The 18,503-nt window shown below is 44.6% G+C and overlaps 1 protein-coding gene across 5 annotated transcripts; it reads left to right on the top strand.

The window, feature by feature from the left end:
* The first annotated feature begins 2,199 nt into the window (after window positions 1-2,199).
* LOC115408243 (zinc finger protein 260-like) lies at window positions 2,200-17,838 on the top strand. 5 transcript variants are annotated; one of them, XM_030118880.1, is made up of 4 exons: window positions 5,761-5,947; window positions 10,386-10,682; window positions 15,290-15,383; window positions 15,429-17,838. In XM_030118880.1, exons 1-4 carry the CDS (start codon window positions 5,776-5,778, stop codon window positions 17,410-17,412), a joined length of 2,547 nt encoding a protein of 848 aa, XP_029974740.1. In that variant the 5' UTR covers window positions 5,761-5,775; the 3' UTR covers window positions 17,413-17,838. The 5 variants fall into 5 exon arrangements, with proteins under 5 accessions (XP_029974743.1, XP_029974740.1, XP_029974741.1 ...); XM_030118881.1 differs by having other exon boundaries at window positions 15,290-15,385; window positions 15,497-17,838; XM_030118882.1 differs by adding an exon at window positions 6,527-6,593 and having other exon boundaries at window positions 5,822-5,947; window positions 15,290-17,838.
* The last annotated feature ends 665 nt before the right edge of the window (window positions 17,839-18,503 follow it).

Genomic DNA, 18,503 nt, shown 5'->3' with positions numbered 1-18,503 from the left:
TGGATAAACAGCAGAAGACAGCTGTGGTGATAGATGTAGCCATCCCAAGTGATGGCAACATCAGGAAAAAGGAGCACGAGAAACTGGAGAAATACCAAGGGTTGAGGGAAGAGCTAGAGAGAGTGTGGGGCGTGAAGGCAACAGTGATACCAGTAGTGATCGGGACACTGGGAGCAGTAAACCCCAAGCTGGGAGGATAACTCCAGCATCCTGCCGAACCCTCAAGCTCCCAGGCCTCTGGTAGAGGACCCGAGCTTGAAGGAGACAGACACAATACCGCCGGGGTGGCGAGAGCACAGTTTTATATATACATATGTGTATTATACATATATATATATATATATATATATATATATATATGTGTGTGTGTGTGTGTGTGTGTGTGTGTGTGTGTGTGTGTGTGCGTTTATATAATCATTTAAATAATGTTAAGCTGTTTATGTTGTTTATCAATATGATTGTTCTTCTTTCTGCTCCTTTTCTTTCGTTTGTTTGGTGTGTAGACTGATGACATTGATGTATTTTCATCTTTTTTGATTTTTGTCTTTGTGTTGTTTTAAACGAAAGAAACAAATAAACCAAATAAAATAAAATAAATAAAAGTGTAATACAAATAAAGTTTGATTTGATCTGAGTTTAGTTTAGTTTAGTTTAGTTTAGTTAAACTTAGTTTAGTTTATCAGTTGGCAACTCTGACAGTCATCAGGTGGTGATGATTCACAAAATTATTCCCAGCGTATGTGGAGGAGAGTCATAAATGGGACGGACAGGAGCTGCAGTAGTATTGTCTGGTCACAGAGGAGAAGATCAAACCAGCTCAGTGCGTTCTGTGTGGAGATGGATGCCATTTTGATGGCATTATAGTGGATCAGAGGGAGGAATGAAAAAAATGATCATATGCAGTTTTTCTGCATTGACGAGCAAGTGGTCAGGCATACCCCACAGTAGACAAGATTTACTCCATAAAGTAATGCTGGAATACACAGAACTTAAGGGAATTGTATTCATGTGTGATAAATGGACTACACTTGTATAGCACTTTTTACCCTGCTTGACAGAGCCCAAAGCGCTTCACACTGCAATCACATGAGTGATCACAATCACATCAACCCTTTCACACCATACCCGGTGGTGGTAAGCTACGAATGTAGCCGCAGCTGCCCTGGGGCAGAGTGACAGAAGCAAGGCTGCCAATCTGTGCCATCGGCTCCTCCGACCACCACCAACCATTCATTCTCACAACTTTCATACTAGGCAAGGTGGGTGAAGTGTCTTGCCCAAGGACACAACGCCAGTTTTACGCCTGCGGGAGCGGGGATCGAACCGCCAACCTTCCGGTTATAAGACGACCCGCTACTGTCGCCCCCACACGTCGTTCCTACACATGTGGGTTTTCAAAGGAATGATAGAGCTGATAAGTTAGCCAGTGAAGCTTTGAGGAAAGAACATATTGACACACCTATCAGACTATCAAGAACAGAGGGAGAGTCCATACTGTGGAAATAAATGAGAAGTGGCAGCTGCAATGGGACAAAGACAAAAGAGGAAGCCACCTTTCCAGGATCCAAAAGGAGGTGGGGAGTATGAGGATGGCAGGAGGCACCAGAGAAGAGGACGCAGCTGGAACAAGACGGGTCAAACTTATCTAAAGAGCACAATACATCTAATGGGGAAACAGCCAACAGGACTCTGATGAATGCCAAGAGCTACAAACAGTAGAGCACGTTTAAGTGAACTGCTGGAAATATGGGTAAGAAAGAAGTAAAATTATGGCAGGATTAAAGAGAGAAGGAATGGAAGGGGGAGGGGTGACGGAAATATTGAAATTGGGAAGAGGTGGAGGATATCTGATTAGCTTCCTAAAAGAAACAGCCTTGATGAGGAAAACATAAATTAGCAAGATTATTATTACTGTAAGTAGGAGTATAATGGCCAGCAGATGACGGTAATGCAACCATTGGGATGGGATGCAAACTGCCTTTAAACACCGAAGAAGCAGGAGCAGAAGAAGACGTCATGGCGGCTGTGTTGTTTCATATCCTGCAGCAACAATGAGTTCAGTTCAGGCTTTGAGAGAGTTTATCAACCAGCGACTAACTGCTGCTGCTGGAGAAATATTCACCGTGTTTCAACAAACTATCTTCCAGTTTGAGGAGGAGATTTATCGACAGAAAAAACTGCTGGAAATCAAACGGAAATCTCAAATCAGCGGAGACCAAACAGGTATTGAAACGTGAGAATGAACACATGAATGTGGCTCCTGGAGGATCGTTACATTTATTTTAAAGCTGGCAGACAGAAACGAGGCTGCAGCTGCAGTTCTTGTTCACAGTGAAGAAACAGAAACCTTCCGTATGAAACAGCATCTGTATCAGAAATAGAGGAAACGGTGTTTGAGCTGTTTGCAAACTGAGGAAGTGATTTATTTACACTCAAAGCGAACTTAGCAAAAACTAGATGGATGTGACTAAAACGAGACTAAAAATAAAAAAAAGAAGCTTGAAAAAGCTAACACGTGTTTGTGCAGATTTTACGGTTCACGTTTATAATCCAGACATTTCAGTAAATCACTCAGAGTAATGATGCTTTCAAGTGTTGCTCGGAAAATATGTCTGAAACACATTATATTGGAAACTTCTCACAAAGGTTTCAGTGCTCAGAGAAATTAATGTTGCTTCCAGACAGTTTTCCTTTTTATGCTTTAAACCCCACAAGTACTGCCAGTTTTATTGAAATAAGCCATTTTTGTTTTTTTTTTTCTTTTTGAACTTTTCTATTTCCAATGTATCCTGTCCTGTTTCATTCATCCATCACTGTAAAACCTTCACATCCATCACATCAGTGACTTCTGTGAAATATTAATGCAAAATTACGAGATTGAGTTGTTTATGCAAAGATTGCTAAGACGGAACCACTTTCTAAATATGGCGTCTGGGCGTAGTGATTTCAAAAGAAAAAAGTAGTTCCCAGTATTTGCTTCAGTGTCGTAACGCTGCAATATTATCTGTTGGTGTTCCACAGCGTAGTGAATATGCCGATTCAAACGTGTCCACCAAACTGTTTTGGGGTTGTTGGATTGTGTATTTGATGAGTTTGATGAGGGGAACCAAAAATACCATCCACTTCCATTGTGTCCGTCCTGAAAACCTTCCCCGACTCACCTCTGAATAAACAACAGCTCGCCCTCACAAAAAAGTAAGTATGCTGTTCGAAATGTCTAAGGAATTGCGCCAAATGGGCCAATTTGCCAAAATGTTGAAGTATCCCTTTAAGGAGAGATAGCACGACATGCAGCCATGCCTGGAGAGGGGGGTGGTTGTAAAGATATCCAAAGAAGGATTTTCCTGTGACCAATCAAAGAGGTAAAGGCAATAATGTTGTCCTGAGTGATAGAGGTGGCTGGATCATCAAGTGGCCTACCCACAATAGTTATATGAGGGGAAGGATTGATGCACCATGTGCTCTGATCCAGAAACCTATAGAAAGGGTGATTTTCAGTGCTGATTCCCAATCAGCCTTGATCTTATTGTAATGCTGTCAGTGTGCACACAGAAATGAAGAGGCAGGTTGTGTTGCTCAGGATGCCTTTATTTTGAATCACACATTTGCCTCACTCCAAGGGCTGTGCTCACCAGCCGCCTCACCTCAGCTCAGGATATCACGAAGGCAACACAAACAAAGTCAGCACTTCCCATGGTCCTTTACGCTGCCCCTGACCGCTACTAACCCTAACCCTAACCCCTTTACTCTACAGTGGCCTCTACACAGCCCCCTTCCTGAGAGGTCAATCATCCCTGTTTTAGGAACCGGTCAGTAAATCCACACCTTGTCCCCATTTGTAAACACCTGTCCCCTGCACTGCATGTCATAAGCCCATCTATGTTTCATCCCAGCGCCAGCCTGCGCTTGGCGGGTGAACTCATAGACGACGTGCAGACGGTCCTTCAGCCGGTGGCAGTAGTCCATCTCTGGTCCCCCAGTGATCTCCAGTTCTGGCGGGGCCCCAACACCAAATCCACCGGTGTCCGGAGTTCTCGTCCAAACATGAAGGCTGCAGGTGTGCACTGGCTGGACTCCTGTACAGTAGTGCGATATGACCACAGAACCAGGGGCAGATGGCGGTCCCGGTCCTGCTGGTGTTGGCTGGTCAGGATGGCCAGCTGGGTGGCCAGGGTGCGGTTGAACTGCTCGACTAGTCTGTCACTCTGGGGGTGAAGCAGTTTGGTCCGGGCCTTGTGTATCCCTAACTTCGGGCAGACCTCACTGAAAGTCTCTCTCCAAGTTTCTACCCTGGTCGCTGTGGAGGGTACACTGAAGCATGAGAACATCTCCACCAGCTTCTCTGCTGTTGTGGCTGCGCTTTGATCTGGCTTGGCCACGTGGTGCCAGCACAACATTCTCCACCTGAACGTGGAGAAGACGAAGGAGATTGTTCTGGACTTCAGGAGAGCGCACACCCAGCATGCTCCACTAACTGTCAAGGGTGCTGACGTGGAGTGAATGAGTAGAACCAATTTCCTGGGTGTGCACATCTCTGAGGACCTTTCCTGGAACATCATCACCAATTCATTGGCTAAATAAGCTCAACGGAGGCTCTACTTCCTCCGCACACTGAGATGAGCGAGAGCCCCGACCCCCATCATGACCACCTTCTACAGAGGCACCATGAGAGCGTCCTGACCAGCTGCATTACTGTGTGGTACGGCGCCTGTCACCGTGTCATGCTACAAGACCCTGCAGCGCATCATGAGAGCAGCTGAGAAGATCATTGCTGTCTCTCTCCCCTCCCTCTCCTCCATCTACAACGCCCGCCTCATTCGCACAGCCACCAGGACCGCAGGTGACCCCACCTGTGTGTCCGCGTCGGCGCACCACAAATGCGCAAGCGCTTTTTCTCATGCTACATTTTGGGCTCAGGCGGTGCGCGTTCCATGCATGCGCACTGATCCACGCATCCTCGGGGAGCTTTTCCAGTGCTCCATACTGTTTATCTGCTCCTTTAATACAGACTATTTATAGAAAATGAGGCACATATATTGTCGGTCTATTTTCATTTAGTATTAAAGTTTATTAACCTTTTTTTTTCTGTTTCTGAATCGCGGGGGCGGCGCCCCAGTGATTAGATACTTTCATTTCTATCAGCAGTCTGCTCTCTCTGTCCATGAGTCTTTCACTCTCTGGGTGTCTTTGTAGATAGCGTTACAGCCTAATGGCCACACAGTCACTTTTCAAAGTTAGTGTCTGTCATGTTTTGTTTGCTGTGGCGCTCTGGCATGTGCGTATACTGGCCCGATCCGCGTATGTGCAACACGGTCACAAAATTTGGGCTGTGAGAAAATCAGAAACACATAAAACTTTCCAAATCATTAAGGGATTTTTTTTTTTTTAAATAAGTTTTTCATTCTTCATCTGTTTCAAACTCAGTCATCAAGTGGTGATGATTGTCAAACTTATTCACAGCCTCTTTCTGGAAATGTACAACCGATGAGAAATTCAAGGCTTTGTCTGTCATTATAATTACATGATGATGTGTGACAGATTGTTATCATTAAATCGATAGTTGTTAAATAAAATTAAAAAGAGAAAACGAATACCCTGTTCATTCAAAAAGACCAATGATTTCAGCTGATAACCTGCAGTTCCCCCTGTGTCCAGCAGGAGTCAGTGTGAAGATGAACGTTGTTTGTGATCCTCCGAATTACTGAGAGAAGAAGAAGTCATGGTGGCTGTGTTGCTGTGTCTCTCAGAGGAAATATTTCATCTCCTGCAGCAACAATGAGTTCAGTTCAGGCTTTGAGAGAGTTTATCAACCAGCGACTAACTGCTGCTGCTGGAGAAATATTCACCGTGTTTCAACAAACTATCGTCCAGTTCGAGGAGGAGATTTTTCGACAGAGGAAACTTCTGGAAATCAAGCGGAAATCTCAAATCAGCGGAGACAGAACAGGTATTGAAACGTGAGAATGAACACATGAATGTGACTCCTGGAGGATCGTTACATTTATTTTAAAGCTGGCAGACAGAAACGAGGCTGCAGCTGCACACCGACACAGTCGCTTGTTGTTGCAATGCAGGCCTATTGATCCATATATCGATTTTTGTACTGCAGCACCGCAGTCCGTCAGGAGGGGCCACATCTGCTTCTCTCAGATAATGGAAATAATGTTTTCGTTTTTGTCTCTTACTGGTTTTATTTGTTGTTATTGTAAATGTAAAATGAAAATCTGAGCATTCATAGAATTCCCTATATCCCTTTTTGATCATGAAAAGAAAAACGCCCTGTATTTCAAATGTCTTTGTCTTTTAGAATGAGAATCAAACAACCACTCGTTTTTATTTTCAGACGGGAAGTCCAGCTGCCAATATATACACTGACCTGGGACGTTGTGCCTTTTGTCTTTTTTTTTTTTTTTTTTCATTTTTCGGTGAAAAAAAAAACCGAAAATTCAGCTGGATTTATGTTTTATTTTTATCCTTCCGACTGAAAAAACGAATTTTCCACTAAAATATATTTCCTTTTTGACAGGTGGGTGGCTTTACACCATTTTCACCTCATTTGCTCATATTTGCGTCTCCTGAGAGCCGTCTAAAAGGTACAATCAGTAAGAAAATCACTCATTAATACTAATTATCACTGTCTTACTGCTGCTTCTTCCTCCTGTCAGGACTGTAAATATCTCATAGTAATTATTTTACTACTACTACACACACACACACCCGCTGGCGCTGTGCGTTGCTGCTCTTTGGTTCCTCTGCTCAGTGATAAACTGCATTTTGTTGGTTCCTGACTTCATGAAATAGTAACAAAAAAAAGATGACCAGCAGGAGTCGTCCTGTGTGAATCTCCTCATCACTCTGTGTTCCGTGCTCAGTGTCATAAATAATCAATACTAATGTGAATACGTATGAAAAAAAGCGTTTAATGTGGTTGTTTCCTATTAATCCAGCTCTCACTGGACTGTGGCGTCAGTCATCTGTGATCAATGAAGAAACACATTTTATTCAGGCAGATTAGTGTTATATTATCGTTTCATACAAATGTTGTTAGACCAGTACAAAAGCTACGTTCAATACACATTTAAAACTGAACTTCTAACAGAGAATCCTCATACTTTATTTCCTCCCTGATGCATCAAAGACTTGCCTTTATGGATGTTCTAAAAACTGTATGCAGTTAATAATCAAACGGATTCAAGAAAGAATTTAAAGTCGGATCTATTTTGTGATTCACTCTTTGAGAGAAAAAATGAGGAAAGAAACTATCAGTTGAGGTGTTAAAGGTTCTTTTATCCATTTCATGTTCTCAAATACGAACAAAAAAACCACATACTTGTGTGCTGCAGCTGGCTGCCAGGAGGAGTGTGGGGAGGGGAACTGATCAGCTGTGGTTGGTTATTGATTACCCCCTCCCCCCTCCTTTGATGGCCAGAACAGGCCAAAAGGCGGTGGCTCCAGCTGCCAGGGGGAGGTGTTGGACTGAATAAAAAGACTGAAACGACCGGGCTGTGTTCAATCCACGCTGCGGACCCCGCGGCCGTCACAGCTCGTTTTAGAAACATATTTGTTGTTTAAAGTGCACTGGTCCAGCTGTGCTTTTGTTCACACATCTGGTTTGCTGCAGTTGTCATCTGTCGGACACACGGGAGGAGGAGCTATGAAGGAGTAGGCTCCTTCAAAAGACAATCACTCTTAAGGAGTCGATGGAACAGCTAACATCAGCATTACCACTGGGGCCTTATGCCCTTTTCTCTTGGAGGGTGGGAGATTTACCTGTCCTGGACATAATGATATTATTATTAAGGATATTATAATTAAGCAGAGGAAGACTGTTAGCCATCAGTTTTATTTACAGAAAAACAGGTTGGTCACATATAATCAAGATAAAACAAAGCAAGCAGTTCATCTCAGCACACATGGACCATTCATACGTTTACAACTGACTCACTCCTCATTTAGAGCCATATGAAATCCATGTTAACGGAATCGCGGACGGAATCGCGGAAATGACCAATAAAAACGGAATTGGAATAAAACGCGGAATATTGCGGAATTCGTCCTAATCTGGTCTGAAATTCAGTTTTCGGGAGAAAATGGAACCTTATAGTGCAAAGCAAACAGGCCGGGGGGACCGCCCGAGCTGCTGCAACGTGTACGTCACTTCCACAGCACTGCTAACATGCTAAAGGTGCGTTCACACCGCGAAATGCTTTCCGCGATTTTGCGTCAAAATACAATTGAAAACAAATGTGAACGCGCGTTCCAGCCGCGACGAGACGCGACGCAACAACACGATGTCCAAGCGAGCTGCTCCCTCCCCTCTCACACATTCAAAAAAGTTATGAAACTCCACGCTAAGCGCTAAATACAGAGCAGAACAGTACACGGACTTTTATGCCTCAGGGGAAAAGCTTTTTTCGTAAATGCTGTCAACGTACTGTGGACTGGACTCGCAAAGACGCATGCGACTAATTGAAAATTATTTCTTTGTTGCAGGACTTTAAACATTCAATCGACTGTTATATCCTCTTAAATTGTGGACATTTATTCATTTCCACTTACCAGACACCTTTTTTATGGTAAAAATGAGCATAAAAAACAAAATTCCAAATTCAGAAATATTAAAACGGAAAAAACGGAATTTGGGAAAAAATAAAACGGAATTGGGGAAAAAATAAAACGGATTTCATATACCTCTACTCATTCTCCACAATGTTCTTTTGTGGAGCTTGATACACATCAGGTGTGTGAGGTTCAGGTGTAGCAGCTGCAGTAACTGCCGTCACGATCTCCTGCCTCCTTTTTCTCCGTTGGAATGTGTCGTAATCCGCAGCTTTCACCTCCGTGTGTCCGAGATGTAATGAGGGAGCCCAGTCTGGATGAGTTTCATTCACTTCATAAGCAGGTCTCCTGAAAAACACACACGCCCATTATGACTTTTAAGATGAGGTCAGTTACAATGTACTCTCAAAGTCAGTCTCCTATGAGTGAGGAAAATTATGATATAAATTCAAAAGTAATCGATGAGGAAGTGAGAGAGTGTTTCCTTTGCTACTACTGCCCTGAGCTAGCTTGGCTAATGCTAGCAACCAGCTAAAACTATTAAAGGAAAAGTACGGTTTAAACAGCTTTCACGTTGTTTATAGAATGAAGTAGAAAAACTCACGCAGAAGGCTTTTCTGATCCGAACCGTGCTTTCGGAGAAATTTAAATCCAAAATCAAGCAGCGGACGTATACGTCTAGCAGACGGGGCATCAGTAACGCCGCTCCTAAAACGGCTTTAATCGTCCAAAAACTCATTAGTTTCACCAATATTTCATCATGGTCCGCTCACGCCACTCCTCCATGACAGCCCAGTGTCGCCAGATAAATGTTGTGGTTTTGTTTACCTCTGAACTGAAAGGTGCTGTAGATCCAATCAGAACTGAGAATAGTGTAAGCCCCGCCCACCTGTCTCAAAGGAAATATTGAGTGGAAAATTCGTTTTGTCAGTCAGAATGTAAAAACGGGTTGAATTGTCATTCTTTGTTTTTGCTTATAAACGAGTAAATGAGAAAAGGACCCGTTGTGTGGAATCTGAATATATCAGTTTAACAGAAAATCAAACTACTTGAAGGTACCTTGACCAGTGTGACTCCTGGAGGATCGTTACATTTATTTTCAAGCTGGCAGACAGAAACGAGGCTGCAGCTGCAGTTCTTGTTCACAGTGAAGAAACGGAAACCTTCAGTATTAAACAGCATCTGTATCAGAAACAGAGGAAACGGTGTTTGAGCTGTTTGCAAACTGAGGAAGTGATGGACTATATGCACACCTCCATTACTTCCTGAGGTTCAGACAGCACCTTTATTTCCTGTCTTTAATGATAGGATGAACTGATTAATCCAGGTCTGGCCATTTACTGAGGTCAGACACACCTGGATTAATCAGTTCATCCTATCATGAAACACGGGAAATAAAGGTGCTGTCTGAACTTCAGGAAGTAATGGAGCTGTGCATATAACCCATTTACTTACACTCAGTCTCAGCTAACATGCGTTTTTGCAGATTTTATGGTTCACGTTTATAATACAGACATTTCAGCAAATCGTTCAGATTAATGATGCGTTCATGTGTTGCTTGGAAAAAAAACAGCCTGAACCACATTACATTGGAAACTTCTCACAAAGGTTTCAGAGCTCAGAGAAAGTAATGTTGCATCCAGACAGTTTTCCTATTTATCCTTTAAACCCCACAGGTACTGTCAGTTCTACTGAAATGAGCAGATTTTTTTTGTTTTGTATTTTACTGTTTCTGATTTCAGTGTATCCTGTCCTGTTTCATCCATCCATCACTGTAAAACCTTCACATCCATCACATCAGTGACTTTTGTCTTGTCTCCCTCCAGAGAGTCCACAGCAACACATTGGTCACCAGAAGACGAGCTCCAGTCTGGAGCAGGAGGAACATGAAGCTCCACACATTAAAGAGGAGGAGGATGTTGTTGAGGTGACTGTTACTGATGGTGAAGGAGACGATTCCCACCACTCTGTGAGAGACTTGACCACCCAGAGACTAACTGCTGCTGCTGAGGAGATATTCACCCTGTTTCAACAAGCTGTGGTTCAGTACGAGGAGGAGATTGGTCGTCAACGCAGAATGCTGGAAATCAACTGGAATCCTCAAATCAAGTTAACCAGAACAGGTATGGAAACGCTGTGAGCAGACGTGCTTGATGGAACTAAGACTGTGTTCACACCAAGGCGTTTCGCTCGACATAAATGACGTGGTGGAGCCGGTAGCGACAGTGTGAACACGTTTTTCACGTTGGAGCGACCTACTTGTGGGTCCAGCCGGGGCCGCCTCGAGGAGGAGGTCCGAGGTCGACACCGGCTCGATCTAGATGCGGTGAGAACACGGTCGCTCCCCGGGTCCAGCCAGCTTTCCTCGTTTGCCACACTTTTGTCCGTGTGAAGCTTCTGTAACGCACGACACGGACTGTTATTCTGAGCGCACACGTCGAGCGTGGCGGAGAGTCTGTGCTTCCTTCTGAAAGTCAGCAATTTGTATGGTCTGCAGAAAAATCATGTACAACAGAACAACCGTTCTTCTGGCTGCATTCCGTCTACAGAACGGAATCACCGCAGCACTGTCTGCGGTGTCTCTGCAGTACACTGGAGGAGGTTGCCAGATATGTCAATCTCGCACCATAAACCCGTTTAACTCAATAGAAAGCAGCCAAACCGCCATCTCGGTTGAAAATGCACGTTCAAACCGTATTTGTATAATTAAAAAAACACGTCATAAACACATAATCATTTCATCAACCCGTCAGACGTGTTCAAAAAAGAAGCTTGATTTGGCGGAAACCTGACCAATCTGGCAACACAGAGCCGCTCCGGTCAGAGAGCTGTTTTGTGCAATTTTTGAGTTGTTTGACTTTCCTGCAGTGACGAGGTACAAAACCATTCATTCTTCTAATGCGTACAATGACTACATCACGTTGTTTATTCTGTATTCTACCAGAAGAAGTAAAAAAAATATAATAATAAGGCAAAAACACGACACCGCTTTTATTTTGAAATCACTTATTTTGGAACAAGTATCGCGTTTCCTTCCAGCACCCGACTTGCTTCTGTCTGGTTTGACGCCCCTTCGGTTCGACGCTGGTGAGAACACGATTCAGTTATTTATGAGGAGGCTGATTTACAAATTCACACTTCCCAAAAGGGGTCCTGGCTCGACTCAACTCGGTGTGAACACAGCCGAAGACTACTTTTCCCCTCACTGGTCTGCCCAGTAAAGTTGTGGAGGTTGATGTTGTTTGAAGAGGCTTTTCCTGACAACATTTAAAGTAGAACTATGAAACTTTTTTACCTCAATAAATGTTTTTCAGAGTCCCTGTGGGGGTAAACAAAGACTTAGCACGGTGAATCGCCGGTCCATCCCCTCTCCCCTTTGTCTGTGTCCTGAAAGCAGCACTTGCAACTTTCAGAGGAGCCGACCTGAATACATCTCGCGAGAACAAACCTGCTTTACGGCACTCATACGGGAGTACCAGGATAAAAGGCGCGTAAAACAAACATGAAACCCTCGCTAGCATTAGCAGGGTTTCCCTCAGTGCTTTATAGGCCTGGCGGGCCGCCAGGCTTTTCTTGCCCCCCCCGCCAGGCTAAGCGTCGCTGGTTTATTTATTGTAAATGTTTTTTTTATGCACCAAAACAGTGATACCAAAGACGGTCTTTTGATCGCATCTGGTGATACGGTTGAAGGTGCAATGGCGACATCTTAAGGCCTCAGTATACTCCCCCGTCGCCGCCACGGCGTTCCTACGCCGGCAACCCTACGCCGCTACTGAACATGTCTTGCTTCTGCGTCAAGGGAACACCCTCCTCTGCCAAGCCGCTAGCAGTCACAACAACAATGCGGCTTCCATAGCTCCGGCTTTACCTAGACATAGATCTATAGACATAGATTTCTAGTCATACGTATCTAGACACGCGTGCATTTACCAAACATATATCTGCATATATGACATATCTGGCGACACCGGGCTGTCGTGGAGGAGTGGTGTGAGCGGACCATGATGAAATATTGGTGAAACTAATGAGCTTTTGGACGTTTAAAGCCGTTTTAGGAGCGGCTATACACATAGCCCCGTCTGCTAACAGTGCTAACATTGCTAACAGTATAGGTATGTGCGCCGCTCAATTTTGGATCTAAATTGCTCCTAAAGCACTGTTCGGATCAGAAAAGCATTCCGTGTGAGTTCTACTTTATTCTATAAGCAATGTGAAAGCAGACCAATCACAGCCCTCAGCGTTCACGTCACCACGCGTCGCCTCGACGCGAAGTCATTTTTTTCGGGAGGCGCACGTCAAGCCCCGGCGTAGCCCGTCGTAGGGCTACGACGTAGACGTCGTAGCAACATCGTAGCAACGCCGTGGCGGTGACGGGGGAGTATACTGAGGCCTTAATGGTTGATACGTGAACACATAGGGGGTCAGAGGTGAGGCGAATTTTCATCACCTGACCCCTTCAACCACTGCCCGTCTTTACCTGTCTGCTCGCTAACAACTTTTATGCGACATGTCACGGAGAAAGGGTCAGAAAACATTGTCCACTTTCTGTTAGCATAGATGTTAGCACGTCGTCAGAGCAGCCTTCTGCGAGCCACGATGGTAAACATCGAACTAGCGGATTTAATCCAAAATGGTTCGTATTCTATCCTCAAAATGATTCACTGTCCAAACGGTGTAATTGTGTTGCTTCTGTTTAATGAACCAGCCACAAACAACATGCTTCATCATTCTGTGGGATTCCATTCATACACATTCTTCTTCCACGTGCTTCACACTGCACTATACGAGGGGGTACCCAAAAGAAACCGGAATTTGGTCAGAAAACAATAATAATAATGAGTTCTGACTTCTGGCCATCAGATGTGCTGCAGGTAAGCCTCATGCACATCTGTGAGAAATCTGAGCTCCCGAGAGTGACACTGACGCCTGTCAGGCGCTATTTATAGCAACAGAGTGCAGAGGAGGTCTGCGATTTTTTCCAAAATGGCGACATTAACCGGAAAGCCAGAGCAGCGCGCAAACATTAAATTCTGCTTTTTGCTGGGAAAAAACAGCAGCAGAAACACTCAGCTTGTTGCAGCAAGCCTACAAGGATGATGCTCTGGGGAAGAATCAGGTCCATGAGTGGTTCCGGTGGTTTAAAAAGGGCCAGATGTCGGCGCGTCAGGTCTGCTCAGCAGTGAAAACAATGCTGAGCTGCTTTTCCGCTGTCCAGGGTCTCGTCCACAGCGAGTTTGTCCCTCCAGGTCAGACTGTAAATCAGGACTACTACATGGAAGTCCTCAGACGGCTCCGTGAGGATGTGAGGAGGAAGCGGCCCGCGTAGTGGAGCCCGGTTGATCCACCACCACAGAGCGCCAGTGGACATGGCGCTGCGCCTCACGCAGTTTCTGGCGAAGAATAAGATGAATCTCCTCCCCCATCCGCCTTATTCGCCAGATGTAGCCTTGAGTGACTTTTTCTTGTTCCCCAAGTTGAAGAAGGAGCTGAAGGGACAGCGGTTTGCAGATGTGGAGGAGGTGACAGAAAAATCGCAGTCGGCCAAAAATGGCACAATTACGCACGGGTCTGACGGCGCATTCGTGAAGTGGGAGACACGGCTGGAGCGCTGCATTAATGCGGATGGAGGTTATTTTGAAGGCGACAGTGATGTTTTATTTTGAAATGTCAGAAATAAAAAGTTACAGTCAAATTCCGGATTCTTTTGGGTACACCCTCGTACATCTAACAGTAACAATCAGCTCCCTGCTGGACGGAAGGAGGTACTGCTGGACTTATGCACTGCTGTGAACTCCATATAAACAACACTTAAAGAACATAATGGCAGCAACAAGTGACAGGCAGCTGACCTTTAAGGTTCACGTGGCCTCAGTTTCTCGGTCTTGTCTTTATGCCCTCTACAACATCAGGAAGATCAGACCCTTCCTTACCCAACAGGCCACACAGCTTCTGGTTCAGGCTCTCGTGATGTCACACATTGACTACTGCAACTCTCTTCTGGCGGGTCTCCCTGCATGTACAGTCAAACCTCTACAGATGATCCAGAATGCAGCAGCACGTCTGGTCTTCAACCAGCCGAAAGAGCTCATTTCACTCCTCTGTTGATCTCCCTTCATTGGCTTCCAGTTGCAGCCAGAATCAAATTCAAATCTCTCCTCCTGGCTTACAAAACGCTTACAAGAACGGCTCCAGCCTACCTGGATTCCCTGATCCAGGTCTACTCTCCTTCACGCCCACTTCGCTCTGCATGTGAGAGATGCCTGGTGCTTCCAGCCCAGCATGGCTCTGAATCTCCAGCCAGACTTTTCTCCTCTGTTGTTCCCAAATGGTGGAACAAACCACCAGAACTTCACCGAGTCTCTTTCTACTTTTAAGAGACAATTGAAGACTCAATAGTTCAGAGAACACTTAGGCAGTTAATCCGACTCCACCTTAGGGGTAGAATAAGTCAGGTGGTCCAACACCCAGCACTTATTTAGAACTGACTAAGTTGACAAAAAAAAAGGGGGGGGGGGGGGGGGGTTGGTTGGCACTTCTTCTGCAACTTGATGGTGACTCCTTTGACCAATCGCACTTGAAGCAATTTTGCACTGACTAAAGGTTTTTCCTTATGTCTGAATTCTTGCTTGTGTTGTACGTTGCTTTGGATAAAAGCGTCTGCTAAATGAAATTGTAGAATTGTAGAGATAATGTAGCTAACCTTTTAACTTCTGCATTTGTTTCCTTGCAGAGCTCCAGCAGGACCATGACTGCAGAGAGGAGCAGCTCTTTAAACAGGAAACAAGCTACTGTCTAGAACAGGACGAACCAGAACTTCCACAGATCAGAGAAGATGAAGAAGAACCAGCGCCTCTACAGATAAAAGAAGAACAAGAAGAACCAGAACCTCCGCAGATCAAAGAAGAAGAACCAGAACCTCCACAGATCAAAGAGGAAGAAGAAGAAGAACCAGGACTTCATCAGTTTAAGGAGGAGCAGGAGGAACCAGAATCTTCACAGATTGAGGAACACGAGAAACTTACCAGCCAGAAGGGAGAACCATTTATGCTGAAGTTTGAAAGTGAAACCTTTAAAGTTCTTTCTGTTGAGGATCAAAGTGACCTGAGTGAACCAGGAGTACCAGAGACTGAGCAGTTCCTCTCTCAGGACTCTGAAGTCCACCATGTGAAAAGACACACCGACTCAGAATCAACTGGAAATGCGAAGCTGAAAAAACTCAGCGTGTTTCATAGAAACAGTGTGAACAGCTTTCATGTTTCAGAGAAGCAGGCTGAATGTGAAAAGCTTCTTTGTGAAGAAACATGTGAGAAAACTGACCATAAAAAACATCAGTTATGTCAGAAGGTTAAAAAGGTCACTGATAAGAAGACGATTTGCCGAAAACGTGGCAACAGTCTTAGTCAGCAGACTCATATGTTGATCCACATGGGGACTCTCACAGGTGAGAAGCCTCATTCTTGTGAAACATGTGGCAAAAGTTTCAGGCAATCAGGTAATTTGCTGGTCCACAAGAGAACTCACACAGGTGAGAAGCCATATTCTTGTGAAACATGTGGGAAAAGTTTCAGGCAACAGAGTCATTTGTTGGTGCACATGGGAACTCACACAAGTGAGAAGCCGTTTTCTTGTGAAACATGTGACAAATGTTTCAGCCGGAAGAGTTATTTGTTGGTCCACATTGGAACTCACACAGGTGAGAAGCTGTTTCCTTGTGAAACATGTGGCAAAAGTTTCAGGCATCGGAATTATTTGTTGATGCACATGAGAATCCACACAGGTGAGAAGCCATATTCTTGTGAAACATGTGGCAAAAGTTTCAGCCGACAGAGTTATTTATCGGCCCACATGGGAATTCACACTGGTGAGAAGCCTCATTCTTGTGAAACATGTGGCAAAAGTTTCAGGCATCGGAGTCATTTGTTGGTCCACATGAGAATTCACACTGGTGAGAAGCCGTATACTTGTGAAACATGTGGCAAAAGTTTCAGCCGACAGACTCATTTGTTGGGCCACATAGGAACTCACACAGGTGAGAAGAAGTTTTCTTGTGAAACCTGTGGAAAAAATTTCAGCCGACAGAGTAAGATGTTGATCCACATGAGAACTCACACAGGCGAGAAGCCGCATCCTTGTAAAATTTGTGGCAAAAGTTTCAGGCGTCGGAGTCATTTGTTGGTCCACGTAAAAATTCACACAGGTGAGAAGCCGTATTCTTGTGAGATATGTGGAAAAGGTTTCAGGCATCGAAATCGTTTTTTGGTACATAAGAGAACTCACACAGGTGAGAAACCATATGCTTGTGAGACATGTGGCAAAAGTTTCTGGGATCGTGGACAATGTTTGGCCCATACGAGAACTCACACACGTCGAAAGGCGTATTCTTGTGAAACGTGTGGCAAAAGTTGCAAGGATCAGAGTTATTTATTGGTCCATATGAAAACTCACACAGGTGAGAAGCCATATTCTTGTGAAACATGTGAGAAACGTTTCGTCAGTCGAAGTACTTTGTCACGCCACAGGAGAACACACACAGGTGAGAAGCCGTTTTCTTGTGAGATATGTGGCAAAAGTTTCGTCAATCGAAGTACTTTGTCACGCCACATGAGAATTCACACTGGCGACAAGCCGTATTCTTGTGAAACATGTGGGAAAAGTTTCAGCGCACATAGTTCTTTATTGCGCCACATGAGAATTCACACAGGTCAGAAGCCTCATTCTTGTGAAACATGTAGCAAAAGTTTTTTTCGACGTTGTGATTTCTTGGTCCACATGAGAACTCACACAGGTGAGAAGTCCGAATCACAAGGAATTGTCCAGTTTGAAGGAAACCTTACTGATTCAGACACTGTTTAGACTGTGCTTCAGGAAAATATTAACGCCGGGCTCACACTGGATACGTTGCGGCTCCGGTATGGAATTACCGCAGCAGTGCCACTCACACTGCCTCCAGTGGTCTGCAGTCCGCTGAAGGAGGTTGCCATATATGTCGCGCTTTCAGCCAAAACATGTTAAACCTATCCAACAATAGAAAGCAGCCCAAACCTCCAACCCTGTAAGTAAATGCACATTAAAACCTTAAAAAATGTAGTTGCATAATTAAAAAAATCACGTCACAAACGCATAACCATTTTATCAACCCACCTGGCGTGTTCAAAAGAACCCTGATTTGGCAGAAACCCACCCAATCTGGCAACACAGAGCCGCTCCGGTCATAGAGCTGTTTTTTTTGTGTAGTTTTGGTGTTGTTTGACTTTCCTGCAGTGACGAAGTTCAACATCGTTCATTCTTCTAATGCGTATAAAGACGAGATCGCGTTGTTTGTTCTGTATTCTACAAGAAAAATTAAAAAGAAAAAGAATATTAAGACAAAAACACAATACAGATTTTATTTTGCAGTCACTTATTCTGGAACACGGATCAACTTTCCTTCCAGTACCGGACTTGCTTGTGTTTAGATTGACACTGTAGGGCTCCGGCGTCCGGAAAAGTGGAATCCTTGCCGAAAGTTTCCGGAGTGCTGGATGGGCTCCAGAGCAGAGTTGGACCACAGCCACATCGTGGCCGGTGTGAGCTGCAGCATTGATTTTAATGACTACTGATTGTGTGTCGGTGTCCGGACCGGAGCTGCACCACGTCCATTGTGAGCCCGGCGTAAATTTTTATTCTGTCACAAAATGTGAACTTTCAAGAAATGGAAATAAATGGTGACGTGAAGCCAACTGGTTTTGTTCTTTCCTGTTTCTTTTCGGGTTGGCATGACGGGGGCGTCGGGGCTGCACAGTAGCGCAGTGATTTGCGCTCTTGCATCACAGCAAAGAAGTCCTGGCTTCAAATACTACCTGGGGCTTTCTATGTAGAGTATGCATGTTCTCCATGTGTGTTTGTGGGATCCCTCCGGGTAGTCTGGCTTCCTCCCACAGTTCAAAACATGCATGTCAGGCTAA

Source organism: Salarias fasciatus, chromosome 20, assembly GCF_902148845.1.
Source record: "Salarias fasciatus chromosome 20, fSalaFa1.1, whole genome shotgun sequence".
Classification (NCBI taxonomy): Eukaryota; Metazoa; Chordata; class Actinopteri; order Blenniiformes; family Blenniidae; genus Salarias; species Salarias fasciatus.
This window is presented reverse-complemented; position numbering and strand designations above follow the sequence as displayed.

What these genes read in the sequence shown, in the direction of transcription:
- LOC115408243 (XM_030118879.1), top strand. Translation starts at nt 5,776, where the DNA reads ATGAGTTCAGTTCAGGCTTTGAGAGAGTTTATCAACCAGCGACTAACT. An exon ending in AATCAGCGGAGACAGAACAG is followed by an intron (nt 5,948 to 10,385) that starts GTATTGAAACGT and finishes GTCTCCCTCCAG; the next exon opens with AGAGTCCACAGCAACACATT. An exon ending in AATCAAGTTAACCAGAACAG is followed by an intron (nt 10,683 to 15,289) that starts GTATGGAAACGC and finishes GTTTCCTTGCAG; the next exon opens with AGCTCCAGCAGGACCATGAC.